Raw genomic sequence first — 26138 nt, 5'->3', positions numbered from 1 at the left:
GATCAACAGTGAATTTGGTATCATGATCTTTACAAAAGTTGTTCACCTTGTTGTGTACTTGGATGACATGCAAAGAGTTGGATTTGTTTAGTTTAGAAATTTTGAAATAGAGAGGCTCAAAGTGGTGACCAGACTATAAAAGTCAGAAATGACCATTATCATATGTGATCATATTTTCAAATTTGAATTTGGTTTAAATGGTATATCTTTGATTCTCAAAGTTGTAATTACTCTTTAATATCATATTACAACTATTGGTGAAGATCAAATGGGTCTAGGGTCAAATTTACAAAAATGACATAGACCATATGTTAGGGTTTTTAGGGTTTTACTAATATTTGATTTCTTTCTCTTTTTGATGGATTTGATTTATGATGATCACTTGATCAATCTAGGGTTTTGGAGTTCTTCACATACACAAAGTAACAATCATCATGGCATATCACTCAAAATGCACAAGTCCTATGCAGGGTACTATATGCAAAGTAAAAGTTTTTGTTGGTTCTGAAATTTGGATATTTGGAATTGTTCTTCTTCCTTTATTTAAAATTTGGGATGTTACACATTGGATTTCTCGCTTTTGATTATTCTCAACTTAGACATCCATACCGGGACAACATAAACAACAGATAATGGACTCCTCTTTTAATGCTTAAGCATTCAACAACATGTAATATTCTCATAAGAGATTGAGGTTTTATGTCCAAACTGAAACTTCCACCATGAATCATGGCTTTAGTTAGCGGCCCAATGTTTTTCTCTAACAGTATGCATACTCAAACCATTTGATTGTGAAAACCGCCCTTACTTTAGACAAGACGAACATGCATAGCAACTCACATGATATTCAACAAAGGTAAAAGTTGATGGCGTCCCCAGAAAACATGGTTACCGCTCAACAAGCAACTTACTAAGAAATAAGACACATAAGTACATATTCTTCACCACGATAGTTTTTAAGCTATTTTGTCCCATGAGCTATATATTGTAAAGGTAAAGAATGGAATTTTAAAGGTAGCACTCAAGTAATGTACTTTGGAATGGCGGAGAAATACCATGTGGTAGGTAGGTATGGTGGACACAAATGGCATGGTTATTGGCTCAAGGATTTGGATGCACGAGAAGAATTCCTCTCAATACAAGGCTAGGCTAGCAAGGTTGTTTGAAGCAAACTCAAGTATAAAACGGTGCAGCAAGACTCACATATAAACATATTGTAAGCATTATAAGACTTTACATCGTCTCCTTGTTGTTCAAACACCTCAACCAGAAAATATCTAGACTTAGAGAGAACAATCATGCAAACCAAATTTTAACATGCTCTATGTAGTTATTCATTAATGGGTACAAGGTACATGATGCAAGAGCTTAAACACGATCTATATGAGCACAACAATTGCCAAGTATCACATTATTCAAGACATTATACCATTTACCACATGCGGCATTTTCCGTTTCCAACCATATATCAATGAATGAGATAGTTCAACTTTCGCAATGAACATTAAAGATAAAGCTAAGAACACATGTGTTCATACGAAACAGCGGAGCGTAATATCTCCAATATAAAGAATGCTAGGATCCGACTTTATTCAAACAAAACAAAAATAAAAACAAACAGACGCTCCAAGTAAAGCACATAAGATGTGACAGAATAAAAATATAGTTTCACTAGAGGAACCTGATAAGTTGTCGATGAAGAAGGGGATGCCTTGGGCATCCCCAAGCTTAGACGCTTGGATCTTCTTAAAATATGCAGGAATGAACCACGGGGGCATCCCCAAGCTTAGACTTTTCACTCTTCTTGATCATATTGTATCATCCTCCTCTCTTGACCCTTGAAAACTTCCCCCACACCAAACTCGAAACAAACTCATTAGAGGGTCAGTGCATAATTCATATATTCAGAGGTGACATAATCATTCTTAATACTTCTGAACATTGCACAAAGCTACTGAAAGTTAATGGAACAAAGAAATCCATCAAACATAGCAAAACAGGCAATGCGAAATAAAAGGCAGAATCTGTCAAAACAGAACAGTCCGTAAAGACGAATTTTAAAATGGCACCAGACTTGCTCAGATGAAAATGCCCAAATTGAATGAAAGTTGCGTACATATCTGAGGATCACGCACGTAAATTGGTAGATTTTTCTGAGTTACCTACAGAGAATTCTGCCCAGATTCGTGACAGCAAGAAATCTGTTCCTGCGCAGTAATCCAAATCTAGTATTGACTTTACTATCAAAGACTTTACTTGGCACAACAATGCAATAAAATAAAGATAAGGAGAGGTTGCTACAGTAGTAAACAACTTCCAAGACTCAAATATAAAACAAAGTACTGTAGTAAAAACATGGGTTGTCTCCCATAAGCGCTTTTCTTTAACGCCTTTCAGCTAGGCGCAGAAAGTGTGAATCAAGTAACATCAAGAGACGAAGCATCAACAACATAACTTATTCTAATAATAGAAGCATAAGGTAACTTCATTCTCTTTCTAGGGAAGTGTTCCATACCTTTCTTGAGAGGAAATTGATATTTAATATTACCTTCCTTCATATCAATGGTGGCACCAACAGTTCGAAGAAAAGGTCTTCCCAATATAATGGGACAAGATGCATTGCATTCAATATCCAAGACAACAAAATCAACGGGGACAAGGTTATTGTTAACCATAATACGAACATTATCAATCCTCCCCAAAGGTTTCTTTTTAGCATTATCAGCAAGATTAACATCCAAATAACAATTTTTCAATGGTGGCAAGTCAAGCATATCATAAATTTTCTTAGGCATAACAGAAATACTTGCACCAAGATCACATAAAGCATTACAATCAAAATCATTGACCCTCATCTTAATGATGGGCTCCCAACCATCTTCTAACTTCCTAGGAATAGAAGTTTCAAGTTTTAGTTTATCTTCTCTAGCTTTTATGAGAGCATTTGAAATATGTTTTGTAAAGGCCAAATTTATAGCACTAGCATTAGGACTTCTAGCAAGTTTTTGTAAGAACTTTATAACTTCAGAGATGTTACAATCATCAAAATCTTTTTTTCGCGGGCACGCGAACGGCGTGCCATATCTTTATAGAAGAAAGCAACAACAATTACAAGAAACCAGAGGGGGATGCGAACATCTGCCCTTGGCCAACCCACACACACCACCCAACTCGACGCCTACTCTCGCAACATGACTCTCCGCTCCCCTCCCCTCGCAGCCTCCCAAAGGCTAAACTCCTCCAACACACTATCAATGATTTGCGCCGTGGAAAGCTGCCTATCTAAGTTTCCGAAGACCCGGGCATTTCTTTGCTTCCACAACGTCCAGGCAACGAGCAGGACAAACGTGTCAAAACCTCGCCTATCCTCCCTCCGCAATCTCTTCCTCGTCTCAGTCCACCATCTCTCCAGGTTGGTGTTCTCCTGCGGCTCCTAGAGTTGCGATCCCATCCTTCTCAAGCAGCCGAACCAAACCATCCTTGCATACAATCATCAAAATCTAAACCATTATGAGCTACAGCAATGGGATCATTGTCCCCAATGTTGGAAAAAATTTCAGCAGTTTTATCACAAGCAGTTTCAGCAGTTTTAGCAATTTCAGGTAATTTTGCACGCTTTGCACTAGGAGTAGAAACATTGCCAACACCAATTATTTCACCATTGATGGTAGGAGGTGTAGCAACATGTGAATCATTATCATTACTAGTGGTGGTAATAGTCCAAACTTTAGCTACATTATTCTCTTTAGCTAGTTTTTCATTTTCTTCTCTATCCCACCTAGCTCGCAATTCAGCCATCAATCTTATATTCTCATTAATTCTAACTTGGATGGCATTTGCTGTAGTAGCAATCTTATTATCAATATCCTTATTAGGCATAACTTTCAATTTTAAAAGATCAACATCAGAGGCAAGTCTATCAACCTTAGAAGCAAGAATATCAATTTTATCAAGCTTTTCCTCAACAGATTTGTTAAAAGCAGTTTGTGTACTAATAAATTCTTTAAGCATGGCTTCAAGACCAGGGGTACACTCCTATTATTGTTGTAAGAATTACCATAAGAATTACCATAACCATTACCATTAGCAGAAGGATATGGTCTATAGTTGTTACCAGAATTATTCCTATAAGCATTGTTATGGAAATTATTATTTTTAATGAAATTCACATCAACTTGTTCTTCTTGGGCAACCAATGAAGCTAAAGAAACATTATTTGGATCAACATTTGATCTACCATTCGCAAGCATAGACATAATCACATCAATCTTATCACTCAAGGAGGAGGTTTCTTCGACAGAGTTTACCTTCTTACCTTGTGGAGCTCTTTCCGTGTGCCATTCAGAGTAATTGACCATCATATCATCAAGAAGCTTTGTAGCCACCCCCAAGGTGATGGACATAAAGGTACCTCCAGCAGCTGAATCCAATAGGTTCCGCGAAGAAAAATTCAGTCCTGCATAGAAAGTTTGGATGATCATCCAAGTAGTCAGTCCATGGGTTGGGCAATTCTTTACCAAAGATTTCATTCTGTCCCACGCTTGAGCAACATGTTCATTATCTAATTGCTTAAAATTCATTACGCTACTTCTCAAAGATATAATTTTAGCGGGAGGATAATATCTACTAATAAAAGCATCCTTACATTTAGTCCATGAATCAATACTATTCTTAGGCAAAGATATCAACCAATCTTTAGCTCTTCCTCTTAATGAGAAAGGAAACAATTTCAATTTTATAATATCACCATCTACATCCTTATACTTTTGCATTTCGCATAGTTCAACAAAATTATTAAGATGGGCAGCAGCATCATCAAAACTAACACCAGAAAATTGCTCTCTCATGACAAGATTCAGTAAAGCAGGTTTAATTTCAAAGAATTCTGCTGTAGTAGCAGGTGGAGCAATAGGTGTGCATAGGAAATCATTATTATTAGTGTTTGTGAAGTCACACAACTTAGTATTTTCAGGAGTATTCATTTTAACAGTAGTAAATAAAGCAAACTAGATAAAGTAAATGCAAGTAACTAATTTTTTTGTGTTTTTGATATAGAGAACAAGACAGTAAATAAAGTAAAACTAGCAACTAATTTTTTTGTGTTTTGTTTAAGTGCAGCAAACAAAGTAGTAAATAAAATAAAGCAAGACAAAAACAAAGTAAAGAGATTGGAAGTGGAGACTCCCCTTGCAGCGTGTCTTGATCTCCCCGGCAACGGCGCCAGAAAAAGAGCTTGATGCGTGCAATTAACACACGTCCGTTGGGAACCCCAAGAGGAAGGTGTGATGCAGACAGTAGCAAGTTTTCCCTCAGAAAGAAACCAAGGTTTATCGAACCAGGAGGAGCCAAGAAGCACGGTGAAGGTTGATGGCGGCGAAGTGTAGTGCGGCGCAACACCAGGGATTCCGGCGCCAACGTGGAACCTGCACAACACAACCAAAGTACTTTGCCCCAACGTAACAGTGAGGTTGTCAATCTCACCGGCTTGCTGTGAACAAAGGATTAACCGTATTGTGTGGAAGATGATTGTTTGCGAAGAACAGTAAAGAACAAGTATTGCAGTTGATTGTATTTCAGATGTAAAGAATAGACCGGGGTCCACAGTTCACTAGCGGTGTCTCTCCCATAAGATAAATAGCATGTTGGGTGAACGAATTACAGTTGGGCAATTGACAAATAAAGAAGGCATACCAATGCACATACATATATCATGATGAGTACTATGAGATTTAATCAGGGCATTACGACAAAGTACATAGACCGCCATCCAGCATGCATCTATGCCTAAAAAGTCCACTTTCAGGTTATCATCCGAACCCCTTCCGGTATTAAGTTGCAAGCAACAGACAATTGCATTAAGTATGGTGCGTAATGTAATCAACACAAATATCCTTAGACAAAGCATCGATGTTTTATCCCTAGTGATAACAGCACATCCACAACCTTAGAACTTTCTGTCACTGTACCAGATTTAATGGAGGCATGAACCCACTATCGAGCATAAATACTCCCTCTTGGAGTCACAAGTATCAACTTGGCCAGAGCCTCTACTAGCAACGGAGAGCATGCAAGAACATAAACAACATATATGATAGATTGATAATCAACTTGACATAGTATTCAATATCCATCGGATCCCAACAAACACAACATGTAGGATTACAAAGAAACGATCTTGATCATGATAGGCAGCTCACAAGATCGAGCATGATAGCACAATTAGGAGAAGACGACCATCTAGCTACTGCTATGGACCCATGGTCCAGGGGTGAACTACTCACACATCAATCCGGAGGCGATCATGGCGATGAAGAGTCCTCCGGGAGATGATTCCCCTCTCCGGCAGGGTGCCGGAGGCGATCTCCTGAATCCCCCGAGATGGGATTGGCGGCGGCTGCGTCTCTGGAAGGTTTTCCGTATCGTGGCTCTCGGTACTAGGGGTTTCGCGACAGAGGCTTTAAGTAGGCGGAAGGGCGGAGTCAGGAGAGTCACGGAGGCCCCACACGCTAGGGCCGCGCGGGCCCCCTCTAGGCCACGCCGCCCTAGTGTGGCGGCGCCCCGTGGCCCCACTTCGTCTCCCCTCCGGTCTTCTGGAAGCTTCGTGCAAAAATAGGACACTAGGCGTTGATTTCGTCCAATTCCGAGAATATTTCCTTACTAGGATTTCTGAAACCAAAAACAGCAGAAAACAGCAACTGGCTCTTCGGCATCTCGTCAATAGGTTAGTGCCGGAAAATGCATAATAACGACATATAATGTGTATAAAACATGTGAGTATCATCATAAAAGTAGCATGGAACATAAGAAATTATAGATACGTTTGGGACGTATCAGGCCCTCAAACAAATGAGGGGGAAATGTAAATCGCTTCGGTGAGGATGTAGATCGGTGTCTTCTCCTTCGAATCTCCAAAGATCAAGAGCTTTGGTTGGGGGAGGAAGGAGATCTTGCAAATCTTGTGTTCTTGAGGTGGCTCTAATGGTGGTGAAGCTTGGCAGATTTTGTGCAAATGATTGAGCAAGGAGCAAGGTAGAAGAAGGAGTGTATAAATACCCCCTCCATAATCCAGCCGTTGGGGCTTCCGGGGGGCCGGATAATCCAGCCTAAGGCCGGATAATCCGCCCCCCCCCCCCCCCCCCCCCCGGAAAATCCGGCCTCAGGGACAAAACCGGGTAAATATCCGGCCAAATGTCCGGCCCCTGTACTGAGCTGCTTTCCTTCTGGTCCTTAGCCGATTTCGAGGGGGCCGGATATTCTGGAAATATCCGGCCCGGATAATCCGGCCCTGGGACAAATCCGGGCAAATATCCGGGCAAATGTCCGGCCCCTGTCCAGAGTAGCAAACCCTCAAGTCCTTAGCCGAAAAACTGGGGGCCGGATATTTTGGAAATATCCGGCCCGGATTATCCGGCCTGGTGATATTGTTACAGCTTCTTTTTGACATGTCTCACCACATCCATCACACCACTACTGCAGAAATGCTTATAGCCTCCAAGTGATTAGTGACCGGCGAAATTGTGACTGTCACTAGTAAGTGTATAAGCCTGTCACTGATACAAAACACTAGTGACAGACGTACAAAAAAGATGTCACTGGTTCTTTTTTTGAAAGGGCGGCTGAGACCGAAAATAATTTAGCGACATGCTAATAAAAAAAGCCTGTCACTAGCAATATGTTATGTGTTTGCCCACCAGCTCCTCATCAACTGTGGCCTGTAGGCTGTTCTTCCCACGCGCGTCGTACCTGGGCCGGCTGGAGACTTCTCGGACGCGACGTACGCGTAAGACCCGAGCGAGCTGGCCTCTCCTTGCATCGATCGGTGTAGGTACAGGCTCCCTAAAAAAAGAAGGGTACATGCTACAGGAGAGATTGGACGTGGCTGTATGCAGTACGAAGTAAACCGAGCTTGTTCTAAAACTCCACCAAAACAAATCGAGTACCCCATTACCCCATGACCCCGAGCCCTCCTAATCCCCAACCGCAGCCGCGCTTCTCCCGATCGCAACTCCGCGCCGCCAGCCCACCCCAACGCTGCCGCGCCGCCAACACCGCCGCGCCGCCAACCCAGTCCAAAGCCGCCGCGCCGCCAGCCCACTCCAACGCCGCCGCCCCACCTCCCTGATCCAATTGGAGAAACACAAGTTATGTTGTTCTATTTCATCCCTTCGACCTCCCTGATAAACTTCTGAATTTACTTCCAAATTTGTTGTTCTATTTCCTTGATCCGATCGGGGAATCAACATATTTTTTCTTCTGTTTTCTTGATCCGATAGGGGAATCAGCAGATTTTTTATTTTATTTTCTTGATCCAATCTGGGAGTATTCAGATGAGGAATTGGATTTACCATGCAAAGACCTAGAACGATGGTACAAGGATGTCTAGCAGCCGGAGGCACTTGGCCAGACCGCAGCAGCATCAGCTGATGTTAACATCGCAAAGAAAAAGACGTTTGTTCAGCATCGGCAATCAAGTCAGGTAATCAGCCATGGTTTCTTGGATGTTTAGGCCTGATGAAGATCGGAGCGAGTAAAACTGATCCCCTCATGTTTGGTAATATTTCACCTATTTTGCCGCAGTGAGCTTTCAGTTTCACAAGGTATTTACATGGTTATTTAGAACAAAAGGCTACGCAACCAATCTAAGATCAGCCAAATGGTGCAAAACTAAGAGCAAAATACTAAACGTGTAAGCTTTGGACCAAGTTTAGTAGAACGAAGGGTCTGGCATGACATATGATTTCATTATCAACTGATTTTCCCTTCCGTTATTTAGAATTCCGCTGAAGAGCCATCTGCCTGCTGGAATATCTCACGTTTGGAATTCAATCTAAATGTTCACACTTAGAATAATACAATGCTTCTCTGTTGAGAAACTGCCATTTTTATGTTAGAAGTATTATTCATGATATGAGGTTGTCTAACAGCCCGCGCCCTCGGCGAGACCGCAGTTGTATCAGCAGCTGTTAAGCATTGGCAACCAAGTCAAATAATTAGCCATGTTTTCCTTAATCATTGTGTGCAATCTTAATGTTCGACCTCAGAGTAATACTATGTATATAAAGGTTTTCAAGAATGGTGCAATTTACATCGTGGGCTCCTACTGATGTTTGGTCTTATTTTGCAGGCACGATCTCTCCGTGGCAGGGAATTTATGATCATGACTTCACTGTACAAGAGGTAACAAAATTGTTGATAATTCATGGAAAGTATAAATTGTAACATGTGTAGAAGTTACTGAAATTCATGCTCTTCGTATTTGCTTGGATTTAATTAATTATTTCTATACATAAATGTTTTTATCAGATACTATCTTAGCTATCTTTCTAATGGGATAAATTCCCTATGTTTGATTCTAATCGTTAGGAAACTCTGCTGCGTGCTACTACTATATGTGAGGCTTACCTCATTAAACAAAATATATTAGTTGCCTACAACACGTGCTTTCACTTTAACCCTAACATTCATCACATTAGTAGTTTTCTAAATATTTGTAGGAGCTCACAAGCAAATAGTGTAAAGTAATTACATGGAGCGATTTACGAATTATGCTTATATTATTAACTTTTCTTTGACTGGAGGGTCAATACATTGTTAGAAAATGATGTGGCTGGATACCTGAAACCTGGATTGGCATGTATGATTCCCAATTTTTCCCTCTCTGCTGCTACATCTTTCATGGTACGTACCATGCTGTTAAACGGTTGAGGTATAACATTGTATTTCTCTTGCTCTGTTTCACGATTACATATTTACAAAAGTAGTTAAAATGCATATATATAGTGTTGCTCTTTCAGTTCTTCTTCGTAGCAAAGCTTTCCCTTTTCTCTGCGATATGATAAATATCAAGAAAGGTAAATTCCAGACCTAAACGCATGGTACGTATTTCTTGGTTCATATAGTAATATTTATTTCCTGAGTAAGCTAACATGATGCTATATTCCCACATTATAAAGTAAAACACATCCTTTCCATAGAATGTGGAATATTATTTTCAAAAGCATCACTTATCTAGCGCATGTGGAGCAGAATACATGTTCTTGATGTGTAAAGCTAGCTAGCTGTGTAAGAAAAAAAACAATTTGATGGAATCCCGTACACTAAAATCTAGCGCATCTACTACTCTTGTTTGATTGAAACTCACGACGAAAAAAAAGCTCACGTGAACCTGGCGGCTGAAAAACGGGAAAGGGTTTGTGTGATTGCTAAACACAGCAGCCCTACATACACATGAGGATTAGGGACTAAGATTAGGAATGCACATACATCGTATATGATTGTTGTACCGTTGCTAGTCTGGAGAGATAATTAGATCGAGTAATCACTTGGGGGGACAAAGCTAGTGCGTGTGGACGCGCGTGACCATGCTGGTACGTAAGGCCAGACTTGATCACACACAGCCACACAGGATCAGCTCGTTATAAGTAAATAGAGCTGAAGGGAATTAATTCTGCTGGCCAAAATATAAACATCAGGCACGAAATATATATGCATCCTATAATCTTCATTATCATTTATTTATCATATGATTGTATTTAGGCATGTACAAAATCCGGGCGAACACCATCAGCAACGTATGGGTCGCATTTGGTCATTTAACCATGACCAAATATATCACAATATTTTTGGATTTGTTTTGTGCAATTTTTTGTCACATAATGCACCAGGGGCAAAAGCGTCTTTTCATGTCAGTCCTTAACACCGTTAGTGCTTAAAATGAACTATAGTGTCATATAAGGGAAAAGATTTAAACCAAGTGTCAAATCAGGAAGAAAACAGAATCCAGTGTCAAAGAAGGAACCAAATTTTCAAGTAGTGTCAAATAAGGAATTCTCTCTGTATATATGTTGGTCTAACCAGCCATGTGGGAACTCCTCTCTAAAACTGTTGTGGTATTGTTGGTAAATAAATAAATGGGGTCTTTCATTAGTTGATTAATCTAGGAGCGTAGGTCAGTGCTAAACTGAACCATAAATCAGATCCCTGTTGTTTGTCACAACAGATTAGACCACACATCACTGAATTTGCATACTGCATATGTGTCTTAGTAGCTTAAGAAGACCTGGAACCATGAAATCCATCCTTAGTGTTCCTTGGGACTGTTCCAGATACAACCCTTCATAATTATCAGACATGGGTAATGCTCAAATGGATTGTTGATTTATGTTTTGAGACTGTCCCTCCTTGATAATAGCTTTATACTTCATGACAGTTTGTGAGCTTGTGGAGTCTATGTTTGAGCTAGTATTCCATTTTTTCGATTCCAATGTTTCTCTTAATTTTGGGTATTTTGGTTCAGTAACTAGTCGCTGTGTTTGGGCTTCTGGTTGCTGCAAGATAGGCAGTTAAATATTCATGCAGCTTCCAACATATGTACTTGTATACTCAGTCTCGCTTGGTTGTGTTACTTCACGCAGGGAAAGGGGTCAAAGAGCACTGGAGCAAAGATTGGCTGAAACTTGCTGCGGTTAGGAGCACGGAGAGCACATCAAGCGATGCATCTGACAAAGTTTGACCCTTGTGTGAAGCGACTAGTGCGCATTGTGAATTCCTGGTGCTTGCTTTACCCAAGTGATGTTTTCTGGAGGACAGACGGATCATCCTCGATTCGACGATTTCTCGTGTACTCTTTCAGCAGCCCCATCCTCAACCTGAATGTTTCCCTTTGCGTTGTAGTATAAATTGTCTGTAGGCGCTTCTAGGACATATGGTGATGTGTGATGTACTGATTTAGGGAGCCCTAGTGAACTGTGCAACGATGCATGGATATGTCTTACGACTATTTAGCTGCATGTACTGATTTTTTTATAACATCTTCTTATGCTATCTGGAATATTTGTGGAAAAAGCATTTATTTTTTTATTATGAAAATTGAAACCAGTGACAGGCAGGATAATGAGCCTGTCACTACAAAGCCTCACTGTCCGCAGCCTTCCATCGCAACTAGTGACAGGCATTTATTTTTGCCTGTCATTAGTATGCACACATCAGTGACAGGCACATGCCAGTCACTAGTGATCTGATACCAGTGACTATGCCTGTCACTAACATGCCTTTTGTGCATGTCACTAGAGGCCAATTCTGCAGTAGTGCACATGTATATGTAACTATATAATCCCTGTACCACTTAGACAAACATTAGTGTATCACATACATTGACATCAAACACACAAAACATAATATGAGAGATGTTCTTTCATGAGGCCTCATATTTATGTGCCGGTAATTTTCCAACGACACACAAGCGTGGTTAGTTTTAACACGAATCTTCAACATCAGCCGTGGTTCTGCATAGTAATGACCCGTCGGTAATTCTTAAGCAAAGCATAGTTTTCTAACGGTAATTCCAAAACAAATCAACATTTGCCCCTCTTTACCTGGGTAAATTAATGTTTTGTTCTTCTACGGAACGATCAAAATAATATACTTGCTCCACTGGTCATCGGTTTCTTCTATACCAACTTCGGAAACTGCGAAGCTCCCATCTGTTGTCTCTTTTAAGCAACAAAAATACCACTTTATTTTTTCTGGTATCTCCGGAAAAATGATCTGTTATCTTTGTTATATTCCAATCGATGCGAGTTGTTCTCACCCCAGAACTACAAGTTTCACTGGTATACTACCTCTTCTTCCACCGTGTTAAATTTCACGTAGATACATTTTTCATACAAAAACCTTTTCATCGGAGGTTGTATGCAACTAGAAAAGCCATTTTACTGATACATGGCGCAATTTTGCAAAAAAAATGAAATTCATTTTTGTTAATTTCTCTTGCAACTAGATGACATAACACATGGTCCAATGGAAGGATTTTATTTTTTGAATTTTGTAACATTTTCTTTAATTTTTTGAAAACCTAAAAGACGATCCACGAGGGAGGGGGTGGTGGGAATTTTGGGCAGGAGTTACCACCAGTGGCGCACCACATATAGCAGTGGCGCACCAATAAGTGGTGCGCCGCTGGTAATCGTAAGCCCATCTATACCCCCAACCTCACACTTACCAATGGCGCACCAATCATAGTTGTGCCACTGCCTCAAATAGCAGTGGCGCACCTATGCTTGGTACGCCATTTGGCAAATGTGGGGAGTGGTCAAACCATGGTCACACATAGTAGTGGCGCACTACCTCACCAGGTGTGCCATTGGTAATCTACTAGCAGTGGTGCACCATGGTGCGCCACTGGTAGTGATCCTACGGCTAGGCATTTTTCTAGTAGTGCGTCGTCCTCGTCCTCCCCCGTGCTCGCCTCCCACCCCGCCTGTCTAGAAGCCACCGGCCATCAAAATCACCGGCGCCTGATCTCACCGCATGGTCAACTCGCCGGTAGTAGGAGGCTGTCACCACGATCGTCCGTCCGTCCCACCCGCAAGGTGTTCGGCGGATTGCCGCGACGGAAAGCGATGACGAGAGCTATTCATGGAGGAGGAGAACACTGTCGCCATCCGGCGGCACTAGCAATAGATGATGCTGGCGAGCCTCCTCCGCCAATCCATTCTATCCTTCGTCATGCCTCGGCGCGACGGTTCAAGGGTTGGAAAGACGAGGAACAAGGAGCGGCACCGTCAAGCTCGTGCCTTTCTTCCTGACTCCGACTACTTCGTCAACGACGCGACTCACAAGCCGAAGGATTTTTGGCGTCAGTTTAGGATGAACAAGGATCTGTTCATGAAGATTGTCTTCAGTGTCAGAGAGTACGACGACTACCTCATGTGCAAGCAAGATTGCACCGATTTGTAGGGCTTCTCCTCAATCCAGAAGTTTACTGTTGCATTGCGCTGTCTTGCATATGGAGCTCCCTCGGATGCATCCGATAACTACCTACGCATGACGGAGTCAACATGCTCCAAGACTGTCTACAAGTTTTGTCGAGCCGTCATAGCAGTATTTGGTGGAGATTATTTGAGAGCACCGAGGACAGATGATACATCTCAGATCCTGGCACAAAATGCAGACCGAGGGTTTCCTGGGATGCTCATTGGGGTTGGAAAAATTGCCTTTTTACTTGGCAAGGGATGTTTAAGGGGCATAAATGTTAGTGCAATGTTATTCTTAATGCGATGGCAGACCATGACCTCTGGATTTGGCATGGCAGGAATCCACAATGATATCAACGTGTTGCAGCGCTTTCCGGTGTTTGTCAGGCTAGTTGAGGGACAAGCTTCTTCCGTGAGCTTTGATGTCAACGGCCACGCATACAACAATGGGTACTATCTAGCCGATGACATCTATCCAACGTATACTACATCTCTGAAGACAATCCCTGCTCTAACTTCAGAGATGGACGCTTATTTTGCGTCATGCCAGGAAGCAGCTCGCAAGAATGTTGAGCGGGCTTTTGATGTGCTCTAGCATCGCTTCGCCGTTGTTAGGTACCTCCTCTCACTTGGTCAAAATCTCAGATGTAGGAGGTGATAAACACTTGTGTGATCATTCAGAACATGATCATTGAGCGAGCGTGTTGTAGATGATGATCAACCATTTGATTATTAAAAACCTTTTGCTGAAGTTGAGATGTTCAACTTCAGGTGGATCTAGCTGTGCATCTATGGGCGAGGAGAGGAGCCGCCAACACATGATTTAAAATTTAAATTATAGTATGAATAATTCCATTTGTATTTATGTTAAACTATGTTAAACTATTGTATGAATAAATTTATGTGTTTGAAAACTGTTTGAACTATTGTTTGAAAATATTGTATAGAAGACGTAAATAGGAAAAAGAAATTGAGGACGGCGGTACAGGGGATGCCGGTGTGGGACGGCTGTCCCTATAGTTTGGGAGGACATGCGAGCGACCCTTACACTCGTCCTGGCGCAATCGTCGGCGCCTGTTTGAAAGCCCGGTGAACATGCTCTAAACATAACCATAAGGCGCAGATTTTACTTTGTAGCCTAGGCAATGATAGTTTTTTTTTTAAATAATAATTTATATATTAAGCAAGCAAGCCGTCTCATTAAAAACGTTCCAGTCCCCTTCGATAGTTCGGTACTCTGGTAAGGAAAAGAGTGCCTCCTCTTTACCAAATTGTTACAAGAAAACTATCGAGTTCAGGCGAGCGAATAGTTCCCCTTTTCTCCGAATAGTACAGGCTTCGATGTCAATCAGAGCGAACAGTTCCACGCTAGAGGCATCTCTCCACCGTCGCTCACCGCGCGCGCCTCCTCCATGGCGCGCCTCAGGTCCTGCACCACATCCGCCATCGCCGGCCTGAACTCTGCCTCTCGCTGCACCACGCAAGCTCCGTTACAACGCAACGCAAGAAGAGCGAGAAACCATGACGATCAAGCTTTAGTTACCTGCACACATCTGCTGATGATGTCCGCGAATCGCGACAGGGACCTGACCGGCACCGGTGTCAGCGTCCCCCCAAGCCGCGGGTCGGCCATCCTCCGCAGCGTGCTCAGGTCGTGCAGCCGCGCGCTGGCCCATGGCACCAGGCGCCTCTCATCCCTCGGCCGCGCGCCGTCATAGGGCCTGCGCCCGGTCAGGAGCTGCAGCATCAGCACCCCAAAGCCGTACACATCGTCTGTGGCCGCCGCCGCTTCTTCCGGCGGGTAGTTGTTGTCGTGCCAGTAGTCCTCCGAAGTGCTACCTGACGGCGGCGTCGGCGCAAATGAGGCTAGGCCGCACCCGGACACGCGCACCCGCATTGTCTCAGCGTCGACAAGCAAGTGCTCCGGCCTGAAAAGACCGTGGACTACGGCGACATCGCCTCCGTCGCCGTCGTGGAGGTACTCGAGAGCCTTGGCGACCTCAAGGGCCACGGCGATCCGAGATTCCCATGGGAAACTGACGCCGGAGCCGTCGTTGGTGTCGCCATGAATCATGTCGTCCAGTGTGTTCTCGCTGAAATGTCTGTAGACGATCAGCCTCTGGCCATGCTCGACGCAGCATCCCACGAGCTCTTCGACGTTGGGGTGTCGAAGGCCAGCGATGGCCTGGACCTTCTTCAGGAAAGCGCCGACCGCCATTTTCACAGCCATGTCGTGAAGGTTCAGCACCGCAAACTAGAAGAAAGGTTATCCATGGAATGGAAGCCGCCATCAATAACACCACCAAGAGACGGTACATCAAGACCATCTGAGCATGCATGACACGAGTGGGAATGGGAGTCAGTTCAATTTACCTTGCCTTCTGGGTGCTCTGCTAGATACATTTTGCCGAACCGGGTTTCGCGCATGAGATTCTGATCGCTGAAGCTATTGGTGCACTGTTGCAGCGATGCAACCGTGAAGAACCTGAAAGAAAACCGCGGAGATTGGCCTTCTTCTGAACTTCCCTGAACACTGTAGCCTGAAACAATACTCGGCATGCTGTTGTTCTGCAGAGATGGATGAGCCCATGAACCCGATGTCCTTGTATGATTTCCTGGACTTCCCACAATCGCCTCTGCAACTTCAGAGGTCCAACAAGAAACAACGATCATTTATGTCTGAATACGCTACCGATTGACTGTGAGAAGGAAATGTCAACAGAAAAAAAAGGATATACCTGTGATTCGTTCTTTGTCAGAGTTGACAGCTGCACCAAGCTTAGTAGCGTCCCTCCTCCAGCTCGGCGCCTTCATCGCAGATCCCCTTAGGTACCCTCCATGAATGGACCTCTCCTGCCGCCTTCTTGACACGACCAACACGATCACGAGAATTGCGATGGTCAGTGAACCGGCGGCGAGGACACTGTATCCAGCAGCCTTAGCTGGGGAGACCTTCATGCTGTGTCTCGGGGGACCAGAACCGTGTGCAGTGCCCTGTGGAGTAACTTCTGGGATTACATTAATTTGAGGGTGTGCAGCTGGAGAAGGAGACGGCGTCGTGGGCGGAGAGGAACTGGGGATCAGTGCATCAGTGAAATGGTTGCCGTTTCTTCTGCAGAATATTCAGGAAAGAATGGTCCTGTCAGATAGGCAGTAGTCAGCTGAGCTCTTACGGCTCTTGAATATCGATGGGAGGATGGAATTCTTACAGAAATTTTGGGATATTGAGCATCTTCTCTGGGATTGATCCTGAGAAAACATTGTTCTCTACATTCCTGCAAATGTCCACACAGAATCAGTATTTGGGAGCGAATGATGCGAAGAAATGCAGTACGAAGAAAATCGGTAAAATGGTGGTAGTAACAATGTTCAGGGCCAGTATGATATTTGTATCAGAGAAATTGTTTTCTTTTCTCCAGAACACCAAGAATTTGCGCGTTATTATTTTGTTAAGAAGGATTAGTGTCGTAACCATCATTTGATAGTATGAGCTGGGTATCTGTCTAAATTGGTGAAGCAATTACAAGTCTTTCAGGGGAAGATCACGTAGCATATCAAGTGTCCCAGTTAGCCTGTTGTTCTGCACATGCCTGCAACACATTGCAAAACCATAAACAAGCAGGAAGAGAATATCATGGCAGAATTTACAAGCATGATATTCAGGTACTCACAGTGTTGAAAGGGATTTAAGCATTGCCATTGAATCCGGGAGCTTGCCATTGAGATTGTTCGACGATAGATCCCTACATGAACACAAAACAAGAACAGTTTTCATCAACGAAATTAACTACTAGTGGACAGAAAATAGAACTTAAATATGATGCGAGATCACGGACAATCTTGTGATGGCAGTAAGCTTTCCCAGTGCCTCCGTCAGCTTCCCCTCCAGTCCCACGCCTCTGAGCTCTCTGTCAGGTTCAGAAAAAACACTTCTGACTACTGGAATGTACAATTTTGAAAGTAAACCGCCACGGTGTGGAGAGCGAAGCGCTTACATTGCTGTTATGTTGGGACCGATGCACTGCACCCCTTGCCACGCCTCCTCGCAGGGGTCTCCTCCCGTGGCAGCCCAGCCACGGAGGTCCGGCGAGCCAAGTGAAACGTACAGCTTGTTTACAGCATCAACTGCTTCAACAAAACCAGAGGGAAACAGTACTTATGTTACATGCATTGTGCTGCAAGGCTCAACAAAGTTCTATCAGATTCTTCTCACCGTTTTGTTGATTGGTGTGGGGCGGTGTAAAGAAGGGGATGGGGAACGGGAACACCTGGGAATACGAATGCTCTAGCAAGCAGAAGGCAAGCCATAGGAGCATCCACGTCTGTGCTCTTCCTCGCATTGGCTCCATGGATGGATCTTGGTGATTAGCAGCCACTGAGATCAGGTCAGCATATATACAATACAAGAGGCAGCATGATGGATTTTCATAAGCACCAGCACTGAGTATAGTATATATATAGTACAATGAGTTTCTGGTCACCTACCCGTTGACTGACTAGGTGCTTGGCAACCTGTATGTCACTGGAGCAATCCTTCTCTTGGGTTTCTTGAGACATGCTCTACAAGTTAACCCTCACAAACGAAATTAGACATGCACTGCAAGTTAACCTCTTGCCGCAGAGACTTGTGGAAAAAGTATTCTCAAACAAACAAAAAGATAATAATGCTACCTTTAATCTTGAGAACACTCTCTCTCATCCATTGTTGTTGAGCTTTAAAGTCGTGGATTTTCCTCCATAGCCAACCAAATCACCCAATACTTTGGTATTCGAAGGAGGGGGGCCCGATCTACCTATCTTATCAAGGAATATTTTAGGTTTTTACATCTTGTACGATATAATCACCAAGAGAACAGACAAAATATGTAGCGACGTAGACATATTCCCTGAAAATAAGCTGCTGACCCTGACAATGGTTACACCATGACCCCTCTAAAAGCAAGATGTTATATCATAGTTAATTTCTATAGATTTCACTGTATAAGACCCAAACCAGTTTTGCAAGTAAATCATGAACAGGCTATACAAGAATCTCAACAAAATATGGTTAAAGGTAAAATTACAGTAAAAACTAACTAATACATTGCAGCTTTCGACTTGCACATAACGTAAACAAGGCCTACACCACATAAACATTGTACAATTCAAAAACAGTAGAAAGGTAAATGTGACACTGACACGGTCTGACCTGCCTTGCATGGTAGTAAGCTTTGTCCATGGAGTTCAGAATCTCGTAGTATAACACAGATAAGTTAAGTAGTCAAGATCTTTTAGGACAAGTTAAACAGTTTGCCAGGGCAATACGTTACACATAAAATTATATTAAAAATAAACCCATTTTGAGCATTAACCAGTTCAGTACTTATTATGAATCATCAGATACATTAAAATGTTGGGCAGAAAATGAAGTGCTGCAACCACAGGTCCCAACAAGAATAATTAGACAGGCAAAACACACCAACACTCTCAGGGCCATTCTCCCAACACAAAAGAACAAATGCACCTACCTCACAGCATGACTCTACTATAAAGATGTGGACAAATGAACATCACGAATCTTTAATATAAGCGTCAACAAATGCACCTACCTAATTTGGAAAAGTTGCAGTTGCTTTCCTGATTTTGGAAAGTTACACAACAAAACTCAAACGCTGAAAACAGCATATGCATCAATAACCTGAAGCACATGAATACACTGAGCAGAGCATAGTGTGGCTGCAACAGTGGCGAGGTTGATGTCTAAACGTTGACCAACGGGGGAATGATCCCTCCTTTGGCTATACGTTGTTAGGTAGGATGAGACTCTCCCCACGGATGGACGCTAGGATGATAACCCGGTTTATTCGCCCCTCCCTGCGAAATTACCGCGAGATGGGGATTCGAACCCGGGTGGGCTGGCTGCGCACTCGCTTGCCTTACCACTGAGCTGGAACTCAGTTCTTAACAAAGATAAATAGAGTGGCCACAAAGCACACCACCACAACAAGACACGGCATTGCTTATTTGCTTCCAACACAAAAGAACGATACAGCTCTTACATATTAGAGCCAGATTCCGGAAAATTCAGCTTGCTTACAGCACGCCTTGGTTAAATAAGCCTAATACAGACGTATCAAAGAGCATAATGGCTAATTCCTAATGAATAATCCCAAGGCTCAAGTACTGTATCTAGCCAGGATATTTCTCAGCATCATCATGTACATCCTCCATTTCTCCTCAAAGGCATCAGACGCATGGCCCAAACAAGAGAAGTCCAAATGCGAAGTGAGTTCATCCCTGCAGATATATTTAGTTAAAACTCATAATAAGAAACACACTTTGATGCAATAAATATATTTGCTTCCATCCTTTCACAGTAATGCCTTATGTGCAAAATTGGAAATACAATTAAAGTTTATGACTAAATGCACACAAGCTGCTGATTCATGCTTTCAAGAAGCCCTGTAGCCATGCTATATTCTTAGTCCAATCAGGAAGCAGTGTACAGAAAAAGTATAGCAGTCTAAGATGTGAATGGTGAACTAAAACATTTCGTAACATGTTACTGGCGCTCAAACATTAATCAACATGGATCATATGCAAATTTGGTGGGACATAGATGCCTTTCCCGCTATGCAATGAAATTGTTTTCATTAATTGACTCTAGCACGACAATTAATAAAAACAATTTCATTCCATAGCCATCCTTTCATGGTTTCACAAGTTCACATATATTTGTATAAAACGATTGCTTTCGACACGAGGAAGGGGATTGCTCGCCGGAGAGTGGAGTGCACGCAGTGGATTTCTCGTTGGCGGGAGAGGAAGCGGCGGCGAGGCGGATGAGGTTTGACCTGCATTTGTGTCGCCGACCGGGATATATAGCGGCCAAGAGCGGTTTTGGGCTGCGGCCTGGAAAATATATCCTGATGCGGTATGGGTGTCTGCTAGAGATGCTCTTGTAGGAGTAGTAGGGAGGGTGACCATCAAACCTAGCCAACGGGCCACGCTTTGGCGTGCCGGCACTCGGCAGTCGCAGTCTCTCCCACGTCGGCTGTGAACTCCATCCCCTCCGCACCATCATGCGCCACCAGGGCATCTTCGAACGCAGTGGCCAGGTCGCAGTCGAGCCTGAGTAGTGCGCAAAGCATCTCAATGGATAATGGTGGCAGGCGGCGAACTTGGCGATCGCATCCCTCGTGGCAGCGTCGCCCTCCTTGATGATCCCTATGCGGTGGCACAGAAGCTCAGTGCCATGGCCGCGATCGGTGTGTTGGAGTTGTTGTAGAACTGCTGCGCCAGAGCGAGAACCCTGTCACGCCGGCCAGAGTCTTCGTCCTGTTCGTCGGTGGGATGGCGCGCGGTGACGACTGACGACCAGGCCGGGTCAGGCAGCACCGCAGCAGGGGCGGCAACAAACAGGGCCCCGGGCTGGGACGCGGCGGCGGCAGAGGTTGCAGCCTCGATGGTGCCCAGCAGAGGCGGAGGGTGGTGTTCTGGTCACCATGCACCGGAGTGGCAGCCACGGTGCTCGTCAGTCGTCACAAATTGGTGAAGAAGGGCCGGAGAGCCGGGCGAAGCTCGCATCCTCGCGCTCCCACCAGAGGAAGGCATGAGGCGCTCTGCCGTGACGGTGTGACGCGCACCGAGGTGAGCTGGAGATGGAGCGCGCGCGGATGGCTCGCCGGCCAGAGGCGTGGAGGAGGCGAGAGCATCAAACGGGGAAGCTTCACGGCGGCTCCCGTGTCATCGCGGCCGCTGCCTCTCCTTTCATCTGGCAATCTGGGTCATCACGGCGGCGGTCATTATATTGGCGACGCCCATCATCCCTTGGTTCCCTCCGGCGATCATCAGCCGTGCGGTCGCTGGCAGGAGCACGGGAGCGACTCCGGAAGTCTACACAGGCGCGGCGGCCACGACGGTATTCATCGTCGTTGTCGTCTGTGCGGCGGTCGCGGTCGCGGTCTCAACGGTGGTTGTAAGGTTGTTGTCGCGGCGGCACGGTCGTCCCAGTCTCGCCGTCGACGAGGTACACCAAATCGATGAAAACATGACGATTATAATACTATTCAAGTTGCCCACCGCGTGGGACATGTCGCGAACGCTCCTATAGCGTGGTGGCCACGTGCCCTCTCCCGACAGTCGGAGATATCCAACCCGGTTTCGATACCTGGGTCTCGCACTAAAAAATCCCCTCCATTATCCCCGCTATGGGCGCCGTTGGGGGTTTCTCACCTCATGCTAGGCTGAGTTTTTTTTGTACTGCATAAAACATTCCGTAAGGCCACTGTAATCTTCTGGTAACATACCTGTTGATGCTTGGCAGTTCAGACTTTTCACTCAATCAGAAAAAGGACCATAATAATAGTGAAAAACATCGCCGACCAGCGCACAATGGGAGAGGAGAAGAGACGATGAGTATTCTCAATCGCCATTAACATGACAAGGGAACTAAAACAAAGGGCATATGTGTGAGATAACCTAGCTAGGAAGAAACAGACAAGACGTGTCAAATCCAACCTAGCACAACACTTCCAAGATAAATCCATATATCTCTGTATTAAGATGGCGATACATGAATGCTTCAGACAAAGCTTCCACTGTCATTTTTCTGACTGTCTCAAAATCTGAATACAAACATGCATGCAGTAGTAGCTGAACGAACATGATATGATCAATCACTGTTGCTTCCCTGAATTTGAAAAGATATAAACACTAACAGATAGCATGGGAAAAAAAATCTGAAGAAGTAATGAATCATCAAATGCATGAACATCCTGTGGAGAGCATAAGGTGACCTGCACAAGAACGACAAGAGTGGCCGCAGAAGGAACCTGAGAAGTTAAGACATGGGTATTCTCCCAACTCAAAAAGAAGAGCTTACATATTAGAGTTCGATAATTCAGCTTGCTGAACGCATCTCTTGCTTAAATACGCTTAGCACAGTCATGGCAACGTACATGAAAGCTATTTCCTAAGGGATAACGCCATGGGTCTAGTACTATATCTAGCAAGCATATTCGCAGCACCATCTTGTCCATCCTCCAATTATCCTCGATGGCATCAGATGCATGGCCCAAATAAGAGACTCCAAAAGCAAAGCAAGTTTATTGTCTGCAGATATATAGCAAATTCTAATAAGCAACTAAATTGGATTAGTATATGCAATAAAGATTTTTTATTCCTAGTTCCACAGTAAGGCCATATATGCAAAAAAAAGTAAGGCCATATATGCAAAACTAAAATATACGGAACAGTTTAGTACTAAATGCAGAATAAGTTGCTCAGTTAAGCTCGAGTCCCACAGCCATGTTATTTATTTTGTATCAGTTACAGAGTAGTGTACATAAAAGGTAACAGAAACATAAGATGTGAAAGGTAAATTTAAATCATTCCGATGTGAGGGTGCTCAAACATTAACTGTAGTGAGGGATATAGATGTTTTTGCTGTGCTATGAAATGAAATTGTTTCTTCAATTGGTTTGTTTCATGGCAACTGTCCAACAGGACAAACAAATCAAATCATGGCCACCTTCCCTAGTTTGACAAATGAAAAGTTGTTGAAGTAGCACAAAACAAGTTCTACATGAACATTCGGGACAGCAAAACACACTAGATATAACCAAAACAAACTTACCACTTCATAAACTCGGCTTTGATAACGATGGAGGGAAGCCGAAGTACCAGTAAACATCTTCATAATGGAAGAATTGCTTCTTCCTCCTACAAACCTTAACAAGTTCAGAAGTCCTGACATCCAGCGAAAAATAATCTACATCCCAGGCAGTCCTCGACAACCGCACCGGAGAGTTTTCATCAATGTCCAGCTGATCTTCTGTAGTGGCTCCAAGGAATAAGAATCCCTCAGCTGCACCAGAGGTGAAATAGTCATACTGGCGGGGCAACGGTATAATATTCTCCAGCTGCCATTCCTTGGAAGATTCTAAGTTACTTGGCTGAGTGGTATGATGGAGATCAAATGAGCCATTTGGGCTGTGATCGCCAACGAGAGAAAACATCTCAATAGCTCCTTCCCTGCCCACTACAATGCGAGGGAGACTTCTTTCTTGGCCAGAGCGACTTCTTCGCGGCTCGTCGTTTCTTGCGAGAACATCTTCTGCCTGGCCAGGCAGGCGTCTGAGATGCATATGATAGCCAGAGCGATCATTGACAGTGGAGAACTCCATTGTCCTTGTGTCCAGCACAAGCAACTTGTCCATCCAAGGCGACGCCGAGTAGAAGCATCCACGCACATCGTCGAAACAAGACAAGCCACGACACCCATAAATGGAGATGTTGCGCGACCCATCTGGGGTGGTCGTGCCTAGAGAGCTCCAGCTGGGGGATGCAGCTATACACCATTCCCCCGTGAGGGACGAGAAGACAAACGCGGCCAGCTTGGTTTCATATTCTGCCATGCATATCACCTTGAACGACGTCTCATCCTCATCCTCCTCGTCAATGGGAGCGAGGGTGGGCACGATTCCGCAGAGGCGCTCTTTCCGGGCACCAGTCAGGTCCTCAGGTATGGGCGGAAGCAGCAGGTGGCGCCGGGAAAGTGGATCACATACCGCGAGGTTGCTGAATTCGTTCCAGCCGGGGGTGTCCTCGAGAAGGACGCGGCCGTCGCGGACGTCGCACGGTCTCCAGCGCCCCTTGCTGGGCTTGGGGACAAAGGAGTAGGTGAAATCGGCTGCATCGGCGAGGGCACGGGCGAGCGGGGCGGAGGAGTGGGGCGCCTGGGCGGGGTAGAATCCATCTTCCTCGATGAGTCCGAGGAGGGGCGGCCGTGTGCGTTTGCGGAAGCGGCGGAGGAAGGAGCGCTCGGTGATGATGCGGCGGAAACGGGGGCAGGCGGTCGAGGCGCGTGCAAGCGCGGCCGGGGTGGCCAAGCGTAGGAAGATCTCCTCCAGGATCTCGTCGACGAAGTGCGGGGCCGGCTTCGCCATGGCGGGAGGGCGGCGGAGGCCCGCCGGCGGGGTGGGAGGACGAAGGGGATGGGCGGCTAGGGCTTTTGGCCGGAGTGGAGTGAGAGCACGGCAGCAGTTGGGATCTGTGTTCTCCGTAGCGACCAGTGATGCGTCATGTGTGGTATTTGGGCCTGGGCCTGGGCCTGGAGTTTGTTCCTCGCAGCAAACCGGACCCTCCTCCCTGGCGTTTCTAGGTTTCTTGGGCACAAAAATATACCTTCATTGCTGATCTTGGAAAGCTCGATTCCTGCCCACTTCTCCTATGGTTCTTGCATAATTTTGAGACGATTGGAAGAGGAGATCTCGATTAATAACTTCATCAATCAAATCCTTTTGTAAATGACAGAAACTTTTGGGATCTAAATCTTGGAGTCATTAGTTGATCTTCACCATTGTTCTTCCTCTCCAATTCCTCCCTAGCATTTGTTGCTTTCGTAGAATTTAAGTGTGAATGATTTGAGTATCTTTGGTGTTTTTTGCTTTACATACTTGCATAGTGTTGATCTCTCCATTACTATTTTGATTTGTTCGAGTGAGGGACCATGATTTTAGGTCACTTGACAATGTCCACATCAGTACCATGTGTGTGTCCGTCTGTCTCCGTGTGTGGGGGGGGGATGATTCTTAGCATGTAGTGCGAAGGCGGTATAGTTTTGGTGGCGATGTCCACATCAAACCGTGTCTGTGGCATGTGTGAGGCGTGCCGCTAGTGCATTCCATCAGGTGTTTCCCGCAACATGTACCTCATCACTTTGGCGGACTTTTCTGTTTGTTTGTTGTGTGCATCTTGAATGTCTTGGCTAGCTCTTAACATTTTGTCGTTTGTATAGACTCGATGCAATTATAGCAAAACCATAAAAATGTAGTAGCAAAAAATTTATTCATATGTTGCAAATCCTCGGAGACATAAAAAGAGACCTCACATGCAGCCGGCATCAGAGCTGTCCAAGGTTGAAGCAATTCCATCAGTCCAAGGGAGCAACACCCGAACCACCAGTAGCAACGTCTGACACGTAAGGTAGCAAAGCAGTCCTCCGCCGGTAGCAAAAAAACTATCCTCCACCGGTAGCAATGTTGGAGGCCTAAGTTAGCAAAACCGGCCTCCGACGGTAGCAACACCAGAGGCATAAGGCAACAACCTCCTGGAGACGCACTGGGTCATCGTATGGAGGTGCTCGTAGTAGCAGCAACACGTCTGCACAGAGTTACCTCGCCAGCCCCACCTATCTCGTCTGAACATGGGCCATGGTACTTGGGTGCTTGGGAGCCTCTCACCAGGCGCGTGCCGATCCAGGTCGACTGGGATGGGGCGGGCACACGCTGACGAAAAGAAGCAGGTTGGGGCGGGCCCGCTGGTGGAGGAGCTAGCCATGACGGCCGCGCTGGCGGAAGCGCTAGGAAGGGGGTCGACCTCAGAGGGTTGCACGTGCAGGGG

The 26138-nt window shown here is 44.7% G+C and overlaps 3 protein-coding genes and 1 long non-coding RNA gene across 4 annotated transcripts; 2 read left to right on the top strand and 2 right to left on the bottom strand.

Moving 5' to 3' along the window:
* Nucleotides 1-7932: 7932 nt before the first annotated feature.
* Nucleotides 7933-11832, top strand: LOC127308470 (uncharacterized). The gene is made up of 4 exons (XR_007856601.2): nt 7933-8476; nt 9125-9177; nt 9596-9678; nt 11415-11832. It is a non-coding gene; the product is annotated as an uncharacterized lncRNA (long non-coding RNA).
* A 1992-nt stretch (nt 11833-13824) lies between these two features.
* On the top strand, nt 13825-14349 carry LOC139832328 (uncharacterized). The gene has a single exon (XM_071822062.1). The coding sequence runs from the start codon at nt 13825-13827 to the stop codon at nt 14347-14349; it is 525 nt and encodes a 174-aa protein (XP_071678163.1).
* A 635-nt stretch (nt 14350-14984) lies between these two features.
* On the bottom strand, nt 14985-18182 carry LOC127308471 (protein STRUBBELIG-RECEPTOR FAMILY 1). Its single transcript, XM_051339299.2, has 10 exons — nt 17968-18182; nt 17750-17879; nt 17591-17662; nt 17426-17497; nt 17279-17344; nt 16964-17029; nt 16493-16866; nt 16128-16396; nt 15298-16008; nt 14985-15225 (listed from the first exon to the last, which is right to left on the bottom strand). The coding sequence occupies exons 1-10, from the start codon at nt 18101-18103 to the stop codon at nt 15103-15105; spliced, it is 2019 nt and encodes a 672-aa protein (XP_051195259.1). The 5' UTR covers nt 18104-18182; the 3' UTR covers nt 14985-15102.
* A 4381-nt stretch (nt 18183-22563) lies between these two features.
* LOC127308472 (uncharacterized) lies at nt 22564-24807 on the bottom strand. The gene is made up of 2 exons (XM_051339300.2): nt 23371-24807; nt 22564-22847 (listed from the first exon to the last, which is right to left on the bottom strand). Exon 1 carries the CDS (start codon nt 24680-24682, stop codon nt 23375-23377), a length of 1308 nt encoding a protein of 435 aa, XP_051195260.1. The 5' UTR covers nt 24683-24807; the 3' UTR covers nt 22564-22847; nt 23371-23374.
* Between the last annotated feature and the right edge of the window lie 1331 nt (nt 24808-26138).

The sequence above is a fragment of the Lolium perenne genome, chromosome 6 (assembly GCF_019359855.2).
Source record: "Lolium perenne isolate Kyuss_39 chromosome 6, Kyuss_2.0, whole genome shotgun sequence".
NCBI classification, from domain to species: Eukaryota; Viridiplantae; Streptophyta; class Magnoliopsida; order Poales; family Poaceae; genus Lolium; species Lolium perenne.
Note: the sequence above shows the minus strand (reverse complement) of the source record. Positions and strands in the feature narration are given on the sequence as shown.

Excerpts from the sequence above, each read along its gene's own strand:
- LOC139832328 (XM_071822062.1), top strand. The coding sequence starts at position 13,825 with ATGACGGAGTCAACATGCTCCAAGACTGTCTACAAGTTTTGTCGAGCC.
- LOC127308471 (XM_051339299.2), bottom strand. The coding sequence starts at position 18,103 with ATGGAGCCAATGCGAGGAAGAGCACAGACGTGGATGCTCCTATGGCTT. Across the intron at positions 17,030-17,278 it reads GATCTTCCCCTGAAAGACTT|GAATGTAGAGAACAATGTTT; the intron begins GTAATTGCTTCA and ends GGACATTTGCAG. Across the intron at positions 16,009-16,127 it reads CAGAGCACCCAGAAGGCAAG|TTTGCGGTGCTGAACCTTCA; the intron begins GTAAATTGAACT and ends CCTTTCTTCTAG.
- LOC127308472 (XM_051339300.2), bottom strand. The coding sequence starts at position 24,682 with ATGGCGAAGCCGGCCCCGCACTTCGTCGACGAGATCCTGGAGGAGATC.